Source organism: Tachysurus fulvidraco, chromosome 17 (assembly GCF_022655615.1).
Source record: "Tachysurus fulvidraco isolate hzauxx_2018 chromosome 17, HZAU_PFXX_2.0, whole genome shotgun sequence".
Lineage (NCBI taxonomy): Eukaryota > Metazoa > Chordata > Actinopteri > Siluriformes > Bagridae > Tachysurus > Tachysurus fulvidraco.
The window spans coordinates 19299242-19318243 of record NC_062534.1 but is presented as its reverse complement, the minus strand read 5'-3'; the positions used below and the strand labels follow the sequence as shown (position 1 = coordinate 19318243).

Below are 19002 nucleotides of genomic sequence, written 5' to 3'. Positions count from 1 at the left end.
ACCTTCAGGCTAGACATCGAGGTGCTGTGTGTACACACGTCATAGCCTCATAGGCCAGCTACACTACACTTCAGGCCAGTTGTAACTGTATCTGGGGCCGGATCCTCCAGCTGTACTGCTGGAAACTACAGTTTCTATATACAGTATATCCACTCCAAAATGAAAATGTTATGACTGCAGCGGTGATTCAAACCTTGAGCCAATTCTGCTTCTGTACTTTATATATCAGACACATTTTACAGAATGTGCAATTCGAAAGCAAAGGCACACTTTTGCACAATTTTGGCAAGATTTGTATGTAATATAATATTTGAATTATTATAAATGGTTTTAGTTTTAGTTTGAGGTCACTATTACACTCAGTTAGTTATTATATTCAGTTTATACACAATGAACATTTTTGTACAATTTTTTTTATTATTATTAATAAATATGTTCATCAGTAAATTTTTCATTTTTTGGTAACTTTTATGGTAAGTCTTAAGTTAACAAAAAGACTAATCTCCAGACTCTGAAACAAACATTGCTATAAATGACTATGCTGAATGTATGTAATAAGTATATTTTAGCATTCAGAAACAATGTGTAGCCCAGTTACTCATCTAATCTTATTGCAATGACGCCCTCTAGTGTGAAGAAAACATCTGTGCAGGAAAAAAGGACTGTAAATAGTAAATAATCCACACACAAATACACACAAAAACACTACTGTCATTGATTAAAGTGCTGGTTAGCACAAGCTACTTGGCCTATCAGGTAGTTGGCTCAAGCTTTGTTAAATCGAATAATAAAATAACTTTAGGTAAGAAAGAACAAGGCAGTGGATATGTTAAATTATTTTACTTAAATAGAAAAATGTACAACACATTTATATTAGACAACTTCTTTAAAAACAGTTCAGAGGCTTGTTTAACATGATTTTCTGTTGTTGTCTTTGTGAAACCTCCATGGGGCAGCTCTACAGCTTACTGACTGAGTAACCAAACCAGAGAAAATAATCATCATGTACGATTAACTGCATGCGCACAGAATTTTAAAACAGCATCAATGAGTTGATCTGAGGTTAATGATTTAATGTGTTCTATACATGGTTTTCTTAACTGGATCCTCTAAAAATTCATTAAAAAAATAAAAACAACAAAACAACAACAAAAAAAAATAAAAATAAAAACACTGTTAGTCTTTGGCTAACCATATAAACACAGACAACCAAATCAGACAAAACTTTTTAAAATGTCCAACAACAAAAAAGGGTGAAAAAAAAGGTCCCTAATATCTGTTTTCCTGCATGTACATCTTGAGTATGCTGCACAATGAAAAACAAGATAGAAGACACCCTACCAATCAAAAACAGAACACTTTAACACATCAGCTAATTTTTCATAATCAATTTAAACCCTTAGTACCTTAAAGTACCATAGACACTTACCATAAAACCTGTGGGGCCCATTCTCATGCCCCTAGATCTCTCTAGGGATCAAACAAGGCCAAGAAAATAATTTACTCTGTAGACAGAGCAGGTAAAGGGCATAGCAAACATCAAACAGTAACACAGACATAATATTTGGCAAATTGTTTCCAGGAAATTCTGTGCTTCGTCTCTAATGTGCCATCTGTATCTTCGCTGAGGTCTTAGGATGTCTATGATTAATTATGAGCTATGTTAATTACAGAGCTTCAAGCCTCAAATGAAAACTGTAACGATTCAATGTTGTACTAGCTGATTGCATTTTACACTCGGTAAGAACCCAAAACTTTTAGTTACAGCACTAAACCATTTAGAGTTAAATCAGTGGTGACTCCATTTAACAAGATGGTGAGGAAAATAATGAGAAGCACAAAGTGAAACACATAGCTAATTAACAAGAATAATGTGCCATAGCAGTAGGAACAGAAACAACACAGACACATGTACACAAATGCTACTTGTATAAAGTGCTGGTTAGCACAGAGTCATGTGGCTAGTTGAGTACATAGGCTTAGTAGGTGATATCATCATGAGGAGTTGTTTTCCCCTCTCACAATAGACTGGCATAATAAAATTGTTTCTGGATACAAGGAAAAAAAAGGCATGTTTGGATTCGTAATGGTTTAACAAGTAGTAATTACAAGCAATAACAAGTACGTACTACATTGTAACGAGGCTACAGTGAAATACATCGGGATACACTAATTATGAATATAAGCTCAAAATCAAGTACGTAAAAATTTTTTAAAAATCATCTTTTTTAATGTGACTGTAGCAGCATTTGGCAACTGCTACAGACATGAATTTCTACACACTTCTCTGTACTGTGTAAAGAATGGAAAACAAAACTGTTCACTCGAAGAATCTAATCTAATAGAAGTCTAAGGGCAGAAAATGTAGCACAATGACTAATTCTATAGGCAAAGATTTTTGTAAACTAAGGCTTTTACATGTATTATGCATTATTCACACTTGGCATGGAACTAATGTGTTACTACTATAAAAACTAACTTATAGTAAAAACATGGAGGGTCACCTGAGAGTGTCAATACATCGACTTTAGTGCATTGCTACACAATTCAAAAGTTAAAACTCAAAGTCGACAGTTTTTAAATGTCTCATTCTGAAATCCTCATTAATTTGCAGATTTTACTGAAGATTCAATCTAGATTCAATGGGATACTGTAGATTTGTACCTACAAACTGCTGCTGTACTGACAAAATTTTGCCCTTAGACAACCATTATAAACTGTTTAAAACCAAAACAAAACAAAAAAAAACACCACCACAGGATTTCATTAAAAAAAAAAAAACTTCTGAAAATCTTAAAATAAAAATCCTCAAACCCGATACAGACACAATGGATAGATATTAAGTGGATTATTTCAGAAGTGTTCCTTTATATGGCCTATACATATAGACAAAAGTTTTGTTTGTTTGTGCAAAGGGTTTAGGACAGCTAATGGAAGCATTCCTGCAACATGGAGCATGTAATAGTTCAAGTTTGGTAACAATTCTATACACAGCAGACAGGAAAATGCTTGAGAAGAACATCCCTTCACACCTCTTACACTCTCAGTTAATGGTGTGGTTGTGCTTATTGTGTGAGCTTATTGGAATAACTAAAAATGTGTCATTCAGAGCAAACACTGATTAACCAAATTGCTTAATCCTATCATTCCTAACCCTATCTGAAGATGAGCAGGACCGTTAAGGTGCAGCAGTTACACACTAGAGAGCTGCATGGGAATGGGGACAGCGACCGTACACTGGGACAAATTGTAAAGTATTCCCACAGCAACTACAGGAAGAGAGAACACTTTACAGTATGTGGCACACACATTTTCACAACAGTAAGCTAGGTGAATTCCTTATATACTGGTACATTTATAAGACTGAAGGCTTTTTCAGGACATCTTTATGTGATGAGACATTACAGGGAGAAGAGAAGGTTAACATGCAGCGTTATAGTGTGAAATTTTCATCCCCATACAGCTCTGTACACCACACAGTGAAAAGAAATCAGATTGTAGTGGGATTTTAAGCCCAATTTTTTACTTGTCTATTTCATGGGACTTGTATTGAATCCACACAATGCCAAAATCCCACCTGGTGCAACTTTTTTCTCTGTGGCATGTGAGTAAAGAATACATTCTATAGTGATGAATTGAAATCCAGATTCCTTGCTCTATACATGATGTACAACTGTACTTAATTTAATTTAAATGATCGAGTAGCTTGTAGCTACAGGGCAGCCAATATAAGTATCCATGCTGGATGCTTACCGTCCCACTGTGTAATGTTTATTTCCTCACATTTACTGATAAACAGAATTCTCTACAATGTATTCACACTTCTTTGAAGAATTTAGGAGTGGTGCAGATAGAAATTCCCAACAGTTGGGTTTTCTGTTTAACTCTGTAGTTTCCAGCATAAAGTAAAACCCAAGCTTGCAGCATCGAGGTTTAAAACAAAAGGCCATGGTATATGTTTCTGAGCACTTCTGAAGGATCAGCAGCGGCTCCACTTCAGCCCGTGGTATTCCCTATATCTCAGCACCACAAACTGCAGTGTCCCCATGTGCAAGGCTGGAGGCAATACAATTAAAAAAAATGCTAGAAATAAAAGAGGGGGGTTAAAAGTTGTTTGACAGTACACAGAGAAACACAGATGAGAATAGTCTCATAAACAGTAAGGAGAACTCGCTCCAGGATTAAAAGTTAGATGATAATACACACACACACACACACACACACATGCTTGCGCACACACACTCACACTATATATGACACAAAAAATGACACACAAGACTAGAATCATACATGACACTGTCAGGAGAACCAGCTCCTGCTCTGTATTAGCAGTTCCGTGGTACTCAGTTAATTCCCAAAGGAGATACACAAAAAAAAAAACACTGGTGCAAATATCTCATCACAAAGGAGCCATGTTTTAAACACTTCTAAAAACGCAGCACAGGCACCCAAAGGGACATGGATTCCTTTTTTTTTTTTTTTTTTTTAATAAATCTTTCTCTGTATCCCTGTACCTCCTTGAGGAAGAGAAGAAGTGGAAGAAGCTGCACTGTTAAACTGTAAAACACTTCACCACATGTTCTACGTTTCCAGGTTTGTCACTGTAACATGGGGAGTGGCACCGATGATCTTTGTGTACTGGCTGATGATGGCCTCAAAGGCTTCGTCTCGGTGAATCATGGCACCAAACACAAGAGGCTGGAGGATGACAGAGGAGAAAATAAGCACGGATACACAAACACAGACACACCGGGTGGAAAAAACCTGGTCTGGCTGAACATATAGCTTACAATCTAAGGCTTGTTACCTTTTGTGTAGAAGGTGTGGCTATTGAGATTCCCATCCCAGATCCAGGCAATACTGACAAAACCTTATACTGTAATCATAAATAAAAAGAACAGCAAGTCAAATACTTAGGTAAAGAATATAAAAAGTAAACCAGTAAAAAGCGCACTGAGGTTCATCCATACCTTCTGAATGTCTGTAATGTCTTGAAGTCTGATGACTTTATTCTTCTTTGATGATGCAGAACGGGAGCTGGAGCTCTCAAAGCATAAGTGGCTGTTTAACACACACACAAAAAAAATTGTGAATTTATTATTTACAAAAGACTGAATGGTTGTGTACTGTACGTGTCAATTGAGAGATTTGTAAACATAGCTGTTTTTATCTGGCCAGTTTGTATTGGGTTTGAATTGGAGTAGTAAGCAGGCGATTAATCCTTTAGCCAAATATAATGTCATTTTAACATGGTCCCTGCTGCCAATACACCTACTGGAATATTTTAATGAAGGAAATATAAAACCATGATGATGAGGGTTTACTGCATTACTGATCCATGCAGAGTGAGTGTTAATATTCATTTAGTAGCAATAATAGTGATGTGCGGAGGAAAGGTAAAGGAATACTTTTCTGTCACGTAGAGGTAGCCATTCCGTATGTAGTCAGTGGGCATTTTCCTGTCCCTGTTGATTAAGCAGCAACGCCACCCGTGCTCACACACTGCACAGAACACAAAAACTTGTTAATGCCAAGCAGGAAGATGAAACTACAGCCAAAGACAATCAGCATTCTGTGGAATCAACCATGTATTTTATAAATCAGCTATTTAATGGCACTCTACCTGGTAGGGGGCGCTCATTCTCAGGCAAATTGAAGACTTCATGGAAAGGACCTCGCTTGGTGCTGTAGGCACGCCCAGTCTCCTCGTCACGGCCAACACCGCATGGCACTGCGGTCACTAGGCTGCCACGTGCGACCACAGGCTGGATCTGCTGCATGTATAAGACACATAAGAGATACAGTGAGGATAAGGACAACTATTAGAGAACCTCTGTGGTGATGCAGGATCAGTCATCTGATCATTCCCTGAAGAAATATAAGCGCCTGACTGACAGTGAAACACAGGAGCCCATCTTCATCAAAACAGTAGACCAAAGGAGTCGAGTTGTCTTCGATCCTCTCTGGCTGTCAGACATCAGCGAGTGCATGCAAAGCGTAAAGGCAGGGGTCACACATGTACCGATTGATTTAAAGAACTCAGCTCAACTAACATATTAAAAACACAAGATTTCTTGCCAATAAAAACAACTCTGACTTATCTGGATATTGCTCTAATGAACATTTACTGTACAGAACAATATAAATATGACCACCATAATCTACATAGAAACCAACCATCAATTTGCAAATGGATCTTGATCTTTTACACAGCAAACGGTTAGAGAGATATTCTGATCACACAACAACCAACAGTCATGTAACCGACTTATTATAGGAATGCATGAACTGCCAAACAGTGACAAAAGAAAAGCCAATGTTGTCTATCAGGTAAATATCAAAATATACATAAGAAACTGATCTATTACAATGGTTCACAGCTTGGCTGTTCTGATGTCATGTATTTGTTTCTGCTACTGAGTTCTATAGCATACTCTTCAATAGTAATATCTCCACACACACACACACACACACACACACACACACACACACACACACACACACACACACACACACACACACACTCACACACTCACACTAGAAGCACTCTAATGGCTGTGGATCAAAAGAAATCAATTATAAGATTATTTATTTATTTATTTATTTATTTGTTTGTTTGTTTGTTTGTTTGTTTGTTAAAATGTTTCCATGATTAAACATTTTATGTGCTGATGTCAAAATGTGAAAAGTGTCAGTGCAGTCCTCTTAAAAACCCTTTTAAAAATCAGAGCTTAAATTCATATTTGTAAATCGGAATAATTGGACGTTTGACAGGTGAGTGTTTTTGCCTCATAATATACAAGAACCGAACTCAGGGTTCAATATGCAAAAAAAGGAGATCGATAAAAGCAAATTACAGCAGAGTACAAGATCTCTTATTACACTGGGTTTCCAGGTGGAAGGGTTTCATCCTTACCCTATGTGTCTAATCTACAGTGTTTTTTTTTTCTCTATAGAGAATTAATACTTAGTACGTTTTTGATCCATTTGCCAGTAGAAATGTGGGTTCTGCTTATAAACGGTATCTGTTCCCACACACACACACACACACTCACACACACAGTGGTGGCAAACACAGGTACTGCTGTGAACCCAGATGCCACTAGATCCCTACCTTTTCATAGGCAGACAGCTGAGAAGGAAAAAGAACAGAAGTATGACAGACTATTAAAAAAAAAGAAATAAAAAAGGGGGAAAAAAATAAAAAACACTAGTAGCTGTATGTCTCTATTACACTATCACACACTAAATCATGTGCCACTTCATTTAAATTTCAAACAAACAAACAAACAAAAAAAAAAGTGTTTTAATTGGACCTCATAACTAATTGGTGTGGTTAGTAAATTTTATTGAGGTTTGACCTGCATGAAATCCTGACACTCACCCGTCTGCTGATGTTGCCGCTCTGGCGTTCTTTGAGCTGTGGGTCAGTTGGCAGGTTTTTCCATACAATGTGTGGCGTGTCATATTTATCCCTAAGTTTGGGGCAGCTCTTGAAGATAAAGTCAATAATAAAGAACTTGATTCCAGCATAGAGCCCTATTAAAAAGAAATATTGCTGGTGTAAATATGATAAAGATACAAAGAAATGATTGTATAGACAGCAAAACTAAGCCATAATAAATGTTTTACCAATTAGGAAGCCTACGAGTTTGTAAGGCAGCAGGCAGGAAGCAATGAACGCTAGCCATAGACCAACATACAACTTCTGAGTGATTTCAGGCTGCACCCACATGAACAGGCTACAAAATACACATAGAGACACACAGAGTGTATAAATGTTTCAGCATGAATTAAATAAAAATAAGCAATAACTTGGTATTCTATATATACACTATAGAGTGAGCTGTGTTTATATGGAAAAAATACAAACTTTTTGATTTTCTCTAGAACATCTGACATCTTTCCAAAGAGGTTCTGTGAGAAGACAGTATATTATTATATATACCAATATTATTCCACCGTTCTCCAGTTGCAGCTCTATTTTTTTTTTTCTGAAGCAACTTGGCATAATGTACCTGTGCTTTTTGTGCCACATCCAGCACTAACTGGAACTTCTCAGAGACAGTTAAATCTTCTTTCGGAGGTTCCTGTGAGGAAAAGAAGAGATGGTGTGTGTGTGTGTGTGTGTGTGTGTGTGAGAGAGAGAGAGAGAGAGAGACAGAGAAAGAGAGAGAGAGAGAGAGACTTTCTTAAAAGAATAAGACTGCTTATTATGAACAGCACTAAGAAAAGTGTGCTCATATTTACCACTGGCTCAGACACCCCAGGCACAATACTCCACTGAATCCTCCAGCCTCTGGAACAATAACACAGCTTTAATGCGTATTCAATATTCTTTAAAAACTAAATGTGTGGTGGTCTGTGAAAACCCTTCACATGGTAATGTTTTGACTTTTACATTTACTGTAGTTCTGAAAACTATACACTTTCCTGAACGGAAACGTACATATCTTTTATAATCTGTTTATCTGTTTATGCATTTAACGTTATTTATTCTAACTGCATTGGATTAAACATTTTGACAGCTGATTCAGGATCTGAATTAATCACGCTTATGACCATTTCTCTATTCAACAATTTGACCAAAGAGGCATTCACTGTGTAAAGAAATTCACAGTCCCTACTATTGAGTAGCTTTATGAATGAAACTTAAATAAAATTCCATCTAGATGACATTTTTATGTCTATCTGCATTTAATTCTGAAGATTATAAGCAAGCTCAGAGGTGCTTAAAAAAGTTGTGTCCTATAACGTACTGTACTTTTAAATAATTAAAACAAATGTAGTCTTTAAAATAAGGATCTACTTACATACATGAACAGATTTAAGTCAAACTAAATAGATATGACTTGGAAATATATTGGACTTACTTTGCTATGAGGTAATTTAAAGACAGACGGAGAATAGCTAGGAAGAGAAACATAGGAATTGCCCAGCCACGCCACACAGCGTACATATAGATCTGTAGATGAAAAAGAAAATAATCTCTATTATAACCGATACAACTAATATAAAGTTGGGTTAAATTGTAGGCACAGTATGCAAAGGTGTGCTATTGTATTTATTTATTGGAGCAGGGAAAGTGTTTTATTCTGTATGATGTCTACTCACATGACACAAACCAGTTACTCAGAATTAAAATAAATTTCAATTTCAATTCAAACCAAAAAATGTCACTAGCAAATTACCTTTGGAATTGTACTATTTAAGTTGGCATTTATTCTTGCTTTACAGTTCTGAATGATTGTTATATAGATTAATAGAATTATTAAAACTAAAATAAATTTTAACCACTGAAATGTTATGCTAAAATCAAAGATCCCTTGGTTATGCTTCCCAGATTTGTGAATGATGGCTAAAAATATTTATAAAATGAAATTTACTCTAACAGCTGCAGAACCAATTAAATATATTAAACTCATAAAACATGAACAAAAAAATATTTAAACGGATTTATACGATATTTCATGTTTGTCTTATCAATGATGAGAGCAGCTGTTTTTTGCTTTGTACTAATGACTGTGTGCTCACAATGAAGGCGATGCCTGATGTGTAGACAGAGTGCCAGCTGGATAAGGCAGAAAGGTTTCTCATGAAGTTAGTGACCGGTTTAGCTCCTCGTTCTGGGAACACATTTACAAGCACAGAAAATAAAATGAAGCAGAATCATACTTTCCGTAACTGTAGAAGAAATACATCTTGTAGAACAATACTTACTCAGACGCCTCATATTTTCAGTTAATCTGTAACAAGTGCAGAAGGTTTCAGTTACTTATTTGCAAGGGGACTAACAACAGTCACTATGACCACCGCATGGAAAATCGGAAGGGGGAAAAAAACCCCACAAAACAACAGCACAGCATTTCATCAGCCTTTCTCTGTGTAAGAACCCAGTGCAGAAGAATAACCCACTGCTTTTCTCAAGCGAATGCTATCAGTTTAAGCTCTTAGCTGTGCCACAAGGTAAACTGTTTTCTGTATGATCACAGTGCACACAGACTACCGTATGGAAATGTTCTCCAACGAGAAAAGAGATTATCGTTATCGCACTGGGTGGGTTAATGATCAAAAATAGTGGGGTCTGTGAGCACAGTCATGTCACAAGCCCATCTAGGCCACCAGACTTCAAAAAAGGTGCAAAAGCATTTTATCACCACCAATGCTGTCATTTGCAGCTTTCCCACAGTGTTGACTGTCTCTCTAGGCTTTATTTTAAAAAAAAAGTATGAGAATGACAGGTTCTCTTCACCTTTTAGCGCTGAGTGGCTCCTCCGTCTCCACCATGTTCTCCTCAGGCTGAAAGCGGAAGTCCTCTATGTACACACCGAAGCGTTCATACAACCATTTCCATAGCTTCGAGCTCACAGACTCCTTCTGCTTTTCTCCTGTCACAAAGAAGAAAAGCACTTTTTTTCATCAATTCAATTTTATAGCTGATAATTTTTGGTTTCTCACATAATATTAATTAAGTGAGAAACCAAAAATGATCAGCCTTAAAATCACTGGTGTTGATTAATTTCAATTAGCAGCAGGTCTGATGGCTGTAATTTAAATTAGAGGTTTATATTAGTGTGCTCAGTCTGATATGCTGGTGTTTCTATAGCAACAACTTAGAAAAGGGCTGGTATGGCTGAGAATCCACAAAAAAAGTGGGTAGTAAAATTTGATATGTTGAAGTTTTCTGTGAAATATTTATTTCGAATTTCTGAAACAGTCTCCAGTGTCAGCACTTTGTAACAGACTTAAAGTCGTCTTTCTTGCTAACACAACTTGTATTTAGTTTCATCAACTAAAACACTAAAAAGCAGGAAGAAACATTAATTATAAGTCATCACCAGTTTAAAAAAACATGACGTTTTCCTTGCAGAAAAATAATGTACTTTGTGGTATAGCGGTACATTATTTTTATTTTGGGCTACATTACACCAGCCTCCAATGTGAATGATCTTTACCTAAGTAATTATAAGTTTTACTGACTTAAAGTTTAAATTGTTCATTAATTGGTCAATAATTCCGATGAATACTAAATATTTCCTGAAGGACCATTTATACCATCAACATGCAACACAAAGATAAAGTACAGTCATAGAATTTAGATCATGTATAGTTAAAACATTGTTTATTCATTAGTGTAATAAAACGTAACTCTGTCCATCAGATATGGCTGCACATGAGTAAATGTTCAAATCAGTGTGTAGGTTTTTTGCCATGGCTTTAAGCCCAAAGAGTTATGTTAGGTTACAATGCTTCACAGCTCACCTGTCCCATTGACAGCAGGACCATGAGCTTTGGCAGGAGGAGGCGGGGAATCCTCTGGTCTGAGAGCGAAACAAATATTTAGATATCAAGATATATATAAGTTAACCATTAAATAACTAAACAGTCTAAAAGCATAAACATACCTGGTTTTAAGGATTTCATTCATTTTCTGTTCAAGGTCAAGTCTTTTCAATTTCTCTTTCTCAAGTTCCTGCTTCAGTGTCTCAACGTTCATCTCCTCTCTGAGTTTCCTCAATTCTTCCTCTGAAGGAGATAAAAGAACACAGTACAGTGATGCGCTAGCTAAAAACAGGTGAGGGACTTTCTGGCACCTTTTAGAAGGTATGATTATGCTCATAAAATGAAAAATGATGTATGCGTCTGTATGAACATTTATTTCTGGACTTAAATAAAATGCGCATAAACACAAAGACCTGAAGGTCTAACTGTCCCTCCAAATCTCCATTAACAGACTTCATCATTGTGTCATTGAACTTAAGGACAATGACAAGCACTTCAATTTCCATTAAAAAAAACCTCATCATATCTGACATAATTCATCAAGAAAAAAAATTCACATAGACTCAATTTCATTTTGTCTAATCACAGGTGCAACATTCAAAGTCACCTGGAACACAAACTCATCCTCATCCATAATTCAGCCCGGTTTAGCCTCTAGCAGTGGAATTAGGGCTATAAAGGCTCAAAGGTAAGGTGAGAAATGATGGACTAGCGCTCTTATCAAAACATTCAGTAAGCTTTTTTCTCTATAATACTTATTTTTAACTGCTGCAGGAAGAACAGTAACAGTAAGCTGAGCATTTCCACTAAACATTAGTTTAGAGTTAACATTCAGCATTCTCATAAATATGTACACACGGATTGGAATAAAGTAAATAAAGTTTACCGAGGTTAAATCTAAAAATTTACACCTGATTGCTTGTAATTTGTGTTTAACAAAAGATTTCCAAATGAAAATCAGGTTCATGTTGAATATAAGCATATGGAATCTACAATGTGAATTATTCTCTCAGTGGTCACAATGATGCTGCTTTCTCACCAATGATTCAACACATTAGTTAATTATTGTGTATTCATGAAGGGAAATATTGTTGTAGATCAAATAAAAAACTAAACTGTTTCTTTGCAGATGAGTAAGAACCTCTGATTAGCACAAAGTACAACTAACTTTAAGCCTTCATCAGATTAGATCAAACACCCAACCCTTCCCTTGAATAAGCTGCAATCAAACCACAGTCTCAAGGGTCATGTTACAACATGCCTTTCCGATTAAAACTCTGGGGCATGGGCTTTGCAAGTGTTTGCCACCAGTACTGCATCTAGGGGAGTGTCACCATACCACTTGTGCAGATGACAGCAATTCCTGCATTTGCCAGCAGACTTTGGTTACTGCAAGTACATCCGTATGGAATAAAATCATCAAATCATGTCTATATACCTGTTGTTCATTTTAAAACTAAGCAAACTTTATTAGTTCAGTGATTTGTCAAAAGTGCTCTGTGTGTGCGAACTCGCCTGTTAATCTGTATTCCTGCCAACTCACATTTAACCTTACAGGCTTGTGTTTCTGAGGACAGGGAACCATTACACAGCAGGAACAAGTGTCGGCACTGTGATACGACCCGTCACACAACCTCGAATCAGTAACAACTCTTAAATATTGAGCAGGCGAGCAATGTGTGTAAGTTTCTGAGTGGACTAACACATTAGATTCTTTTGTTTCTAGTGAGGTCGCAGGAAACCATCAATAACTTGTGTTGCAGTTTTTAAGTACCCGGCCAAACCAAGTGCCAGAAAGTAGTCTGTACTTGGGCCACCCATGAATACTGGTTTGGTCTTAAGCTTAAGACTTGTGAAGGAAGTAATACGTTAAGGAACACCAAGGAACACAGAACATAATCATTACTGACATTGTCTGTAGCATGTGTGTGATATCCATAGACAAACTTTAAGGTTTCCATTTAGTGAGGAAAACAATAAAGATCCTGATTACTCCAAACTGTTGTCTATGCACTTTTTGAATTCTGGCAAAAAAAAACATTTATGTAAAATACTAATTGTGGAAACCGTTAAGGAAATCTTCCAAAAAAGATTCTGTGGTAAAACTATATGTTTCATTCATTCAGAAATGGCACCCAGTACTTTTACTTGATTGAGCATAACTACTCCAAATCCTTTTTAAAAGGAACATAAATATTTGTTTTTACTTCCCTAGTACAGGGATGTCCGATCTTCTCTGGAAAGGGCTTGTATTGGTGCGGGTTTTCATTCGAGTTAAGCAGACATCACACCTGAGTTTACTGGAAGCCAAAATCAACTGAGGAATCAGGTGTGGTTCCGGTTTGATTGAATGAAAATATGCACTCATACCAACTCTTTGCATATATGATTGTACACTCCTACTCTAGTAGATTGGATTAAAAAAATCCAATGGTTTAAATTGGGAAAGAAAATGTCTGTTTCTTGAGAACTGAGAACCTTATTGTTAGAGTGGCATAGAAGAGCAGAAGTTGGAGGCAGTGGTGGACTAAGTGGTTAAGGCTCAGGGATGTATATTTATGTATATGTATATACATTATTTCTTCATATTCTCCACATATTTCATACTTTTATATAGTTTTTTATATAGTTTTCTTATATAGTTTATACTTTCTTATTATTTTATTCTCATTATATTTTTGCTTTTTTTTTATACTTTTTTGATATTCTTTATTCTTATACCGAACAGTAGCATAAAGCATTTCACTGCATATCGTACCCTGTACTGTATGTATGTGTATGTGCAAATAAAATTTGATTTGATTTGATTGATCACAAGGTTGAGGTTCAAACCCCAGCACCACCAAGCTGCCACTGGTGTTCCCTTGTGTAAGACCCCTGATCCTTCTTGCACCAGCTGCACGATCGCTAATGATGCGCTGAACCTGAAGGTTAGATTGAAAAATGACCATTCTCCAAATTAAAAGGCAAATTGTACCTGATGCCTACAGTATTGGTGGGGATATGTGCACTGCAGACAAGCTGAGGCTTTCATGCTATTAATCAATAGCCTAAAATTCTCTTAAACTATATTTTAAGCAAAAAGAAAGCAACTACAGTTTGGCTAACAAACATGTATACGTGTAAAGACTTTACATGCATGGATACAGAGATCATCAGAAAAAATAATGCCTCCAACCACTGGAGGTGGAAGCATCAAAAAGACTGCATCTATAAGCACCGCCAAATGCTTTACACAAAGCTTATTTACTTTAATATATTAGAGTACAAACTAACCCACTTTAATTAAAAGTTTGAATGCTTGCATTCACAGTTAGTATTACAAACACTCAATTATCTCTTATTTATTTGGCAACAGGGAGCCAAAATACAGCTCAGACATTTTGTCTTAGTCTTTTTCGGTGCACTTATATCTAATTATTGAGCAGATAATTACAACAGAGTCGCACAGTTTCACTTTTATACTTGTGTGCTACTTTGCTGTGTATGCATGACAACCCATAGTTACTTTATTGTACAACCCTTTATGTAAACACTAATGATGGATTAAGCCAGACTCGGTGTGTACCTCTGTTCACCTTTGCTGTTTTCTGACTACATAATGAATCACATTGTTTAATTCCCTGCTAAATGCTAAAGGGAGTTTAGTTTTATAGTGGAGTAAACTTATAGAAAGTGTAGTCAAAACATGTATTATATTTTGGCTCATCTGTGCAAAAAGTCCAAGGTAAAGAAATCAGTAAAGATGGTGTCTGTTGAAGGTTGTGATGATAGATTTGGATGATAAACATATCAAAAGAACAATTGCTTCTGCCATTAACAGTATTAGATAAAATGACTGATTTCTGTAAAGACAATGCAAAATTTTGAAGAACAAATAGAAAACTGGCTTTATTCCGTTCTCATTAACCGAGTCTGATTTGTCAAGTCAGGACTTGTCCCGCTTGCTCCCATGACAGTTAAAGCATCCTGTCAATGCAGCAGTCCGTGCTGTAAACAACCCACACCCCTTCGTCGCAATGACTGAGTTGTCAGATCCATACTGAACAGTAGCAAGTGTGACAGTAACACCAAACAGCTCATTAACAGTATACTCCAGATTAACATAAGCAGTAAATAGCCAAGAACATTTTTCACACTTGTCTAGCTAGCTAAAAACATAAATAATGGGAAAAAAAGAAGTGCTCATAATCTAGCACCCTACCGTGTTGCTAGTGCAACAATAAAAGCATGAGCATGGCATATTTACTTCACAAATTCTCTGGAGGATAAACAGCTGCATAGTTATAGTCCGTAGAAAGAGCAAGTCCTACACACAACGCAAGCAATTCTGAGTTTGTCAAAATAGAAATGTGTTAGAAATGTTATCCACATTCATAACGACAGTACTGTAAATAAGATCCATTCTGAGCAATTACATACCGATTACACTACTGATACAAAAAAAATGCTAATGAATGGCCCAATAAGGACATGCACTCATGCTGTGTTTATTTATGCTGCAAACATCAAACTTCATGGTAAAACTTGATGTGGGAATTCAGTGACAGTTACCTAAAACCCTTCTGTGTAATCAGCATTTTTAATCACAAGTAATTTTCACATATAAGCTGGAAATTGATCCTGTTTTTCTAGTCCTCCACAGAGAGTTTCCTCTCAATGAAGACAGAAATAAATACTACAGATGAGCTGTAAGGAAAACAAACAATATAAAGTGTCTTGATCAGATGCTGGGCGCAAACAACGTATCAAGTCTCTGGAAATTTACAGGAAGGATAAATAACTTTCTATAAATAAATCAATCCTGTCAATCTAGTCTTACACTTAATGGGAAAAGAAATATGTACAGATAGGTTAAGACTAAAATATTAGCTTAGCATTGTGAAACCTCCACAAGTATGTCTTCAATGTGCCTAGTGACTGATTCTACAGGTTTATGGAAATTTGTTGGACAGATGATCTGTTTGACATATATTTTTGAAAATCCCCTCAGTTGGCGTTTGGATAATGGCAATGAAGCATCTGATCTGATTGGTTGTCAGCGACAAAGAAGGGAGCACAAGATATATGGCTGCAATTAAACTATCAGAGATACTTCATTCTCAGAAATAATATCAATACAGTATTTTCCGCACTATAAGGCGCACCGGATTATAAGGCGCAGTCTCAATTACGGGCTCTATTTCTGTAATTAACCCATACATAAGGCGCACCGGATTTATAAGGCGAATGCTAAAACATACGGTCCACAAATAAAGGTAACAGAAGCAAAACAGTGAGTTTAGTTAAACTTTATTCTACTATTTAACAACACACACACATTATTTTTTAATCAATCTTCTCCCACAAATCCATTAAAGTCCTCATCTACTGTGTTTTCTTAACTTGGCGCAGTACATTTTCTTGCTTTCTCCACTTCCGAACCATAGATACATTAATGTGGAATACTTTCAGCTGCTCTATTCCCATTTACAACCGTGTAACTGATAGCCTGTAGTTTGAATTGGGCCTCGTAAGCGTCTGATTTTTATTGGCGGAAGGCAAACTAACTTAAGGTGCATTTACCGCCACCTACTGGACTGGAGTGTGGAGCGCATAATGGTTAGGAAGAAACAAATGTTGTTTTGCAACATACCGGTAGTGTACCTACCGGAGGCGTGACGAAGGTAAGCGTACGTACTGTACGTATTACGTAATGTCCTCTGATTGGTTTATCGCTGCCAGCGTACGTAGTGTATGTATTACGTCCCTGTGTCAGCGGAAAATGGTCCGACAGTCAATCGAGCGGAGCGCTTACCAAAGTCACACAACAACATTTTTACAGATTTTAGACAACATTTTTTTCCAAAGATTTTTGGAATTCGGTGCAAAATTTAAGGCTTTTATGTGCGCCTTATAGTGCGGAAAATACTGTAAATCTACCGACAGTATCAGAAACAGTTCAGCTCATAAACATCTAGCTGTAACCTAATATATGCTTTAGCAAGCTGCATCTGATGTCCCACAAGCCTACTTCACAACTTTTCCAGGTCTACAGTTTTTTTATTTACGACACCTCGTTATCAGCTCTGCATTTCTGAAACAAAGGTCAGCTGCACATCATAAGAAAAATAGTCTTTCCACAGATGGTCACATGTCAAATATACAAAGATTAGCTTCAGTTTGTCAATACCTGTTTGTTTTTGTGTTATGCAACTGCCTATTAATAAATCTTACCTAGATTTACAGACAACAACATGAAAGTCCTTGATTAGCCTTTGTTGCTTTTCTGTACAACAGTACCCATGGGCCACACACACACACACACACACACACACACACACACACACACACACACACACACACACACAGAATCTAAAATTAGAACCATCTGCCTCATGATACCTCTGATGTATGACAAGACATCGTACAGTATGTCCGATTAAAAGGTTATGTGCTCTAAGACACTCATGATTTATCAGATTTTAAATAAATATAAAAAAATTAAAATATATATAATTAGATAACAAAAGTGATCAGTAACCTGTGCTTAATTGTGTGTGTGTGTGTGTGTGTGTGTGTGTGTGTGTGTGTGTGTGTGTGTGTGTGTGTGTGTGTATTGATTTTTATCTAGAAAAAAGTTGGTCTTTGATCTCTGTTTTCCCGTAAAAGTGATGGTGGTACAGTTCACACAGCTCAGTGAAACACATTTAAACCTGTGAAAAATGCCTGCGCAGCTCAGCAAGATTAGACCGACAGAGGAACAAACAACAATTTACACGTTAGAAAACAGCAGCTCTGATGACCTCAATGTTTATGAGCACAACACTTTACAGATCTGCAGGAATGACCATAGTGACATCTTGGAATAATTACGCTCACTTACATTTGTTCTTGATGTCACTGAAGACTTTGTTGTTACTATCTGATAATAGCAGGAAATGTTCGGAGTGGGAAAGTAACCAAAAACAAAAAAAAACAATGAACTGACGAGTCACAATGTGAAGCAACTACCCCAGCAGAGAATCTCCAGTAATGCCTGAGCAGTACTTACGAAGGAAATGTTTCTCCAGTAAGGCGATTTCAAGGTGACCCTTGACCTCATTGAGCCTGTCTGCCTCTGTCCTCTGGTAGTCCTGGAGAGCAGCAGCCATGACGATGGACCCTGGACCAGCCTGAACACACAGTGAGAGAAAACAATAAAGAATGTAAAAGTTCTGTACCACAGGCAGAGACTCTGTACATATAAACTCAATATAATGTCCCTTAAATAGGACAGGACACAGTGGTTTATTCATTCTGTCATGTAACTGAACCTAGGAGTTAATACCAGTGTACTACTCAAAGCTACAGAAGTGCAGGTGATAACACATTCTTATAGTTATAACCCTCCATTTGACCTCTATTTAACAGATACCAGATAAATAACAAAAGACAAGTAAATCTTGTTCATGTCAACAATTTAATTTTCTGTAATACCTTAAGCATTACAACTTTACATTCAATTGAAGCTTTGCCTCATGAAATATTGCATTATTTTGGGCTGAGGTTGTGGGATTTGTAAAGTAATCTATAGCTTTCTCAATGTGTAGAATTCTGGGAGATCAATGATGTGCAAAATCCAATCCCATCATTTCATCAGGCGTTTTAGATGCTGCTGATGATTAATCCAATTATATCACAGGAAGAAATGCCAGTGCTGTGATTACAAAGTAATAGTACAACTGTAACAGAGTTATT

General features: G+C 36.7%; 1 protein-coding gene across 6 annotated transcripts in view; it reads right to left on the bottom strand.

The window, feature by feature from the left end:
• Nucleotides 1-825: 825 nt before the first annotated feature.
• gramd4b (GRAM domain containing 4b) overlaps nucleotides 826-19002 on the bottom strand; it is a 29405-nt gene continuing 11228 nt past the window's right edge. For 2 of the 6 annotated variants that reach the window (XM_047802109.1, XM_047802111.1), the window contains 19 exons: nucleotides 18317-18437; nucleotides 11406-11526; nucleotides 11263-11321; nucleotides 10253-10388; nucleotides 9721-9746; nucleotides 9535-9626; nucleotides 8874-8965; nucleotides 8251-8299; nucleotides 8019-8090; nucleotides 7874-7917; nucleotides 7633-7742; nucleotides 7385-7539; nucleotides 7115-7132; nucleotides 5896-5967; nucleotides 5624-5771; nucleotides 5409-5502; nucleotides 4971-5061; nucleotides 4808-4876; nucleotides 826-4698 (listed from right to left, as the gene is read on the bottom strand). In XM_047802109.1, coding sequence (XP_047658065.1) covers nucleotides 4582-4698; nucleotides 4808-4876; nucleotides 4971-5061; nucleotides 5409-5502; nucleotides 5624-5771; nucleotides 5896-5967; nucleotides 7115-7132; nucleotides 7385-7539; nucleotides 7633-7742; nucleotides 7874-7917; nucleotides 8019-8090; nucleotides 8251-8299; nucleotides 8874-8965; nucleotides 9535-9626; nucleotides 9721-9746; nucleotides 10253-10388; nucleotides 11263-11321; nucleotides 11406-11526; nucleotides 18317-18437 — 1686 coding nt within the window. In that variant the 3' untranslated portion in view covers nucleotides 826-4581. Of the gene's footprint in view, nucleotides 4699-4807; nucleotides 4877-4970; nucleotides 5062-5408; nucleotides 5503-5623; nucleotides 5775-5895; nucleotides 5968-7114; nucleotides 7133-7384; nucleotides 7540-7632; nucleotides 7743-7873; nucleotides 7918-8018; nucleotides 8091-8250; nucleotides 8300-8873; nucleotides 8966-9534; nucleotides 9627-9720; nucleotides 9747-10252; nucleotides 10389-11262; nucleotides 11322-11405; nucleotides 11527-18316; nucleotides 18438-19002 lie in introns of all 6 variants that reach the window. The other 4 variants (XM_027135356.2, XM_047802110.1, XM_027135358.2 and 1 more) reach the window with 4 other exon arrangements.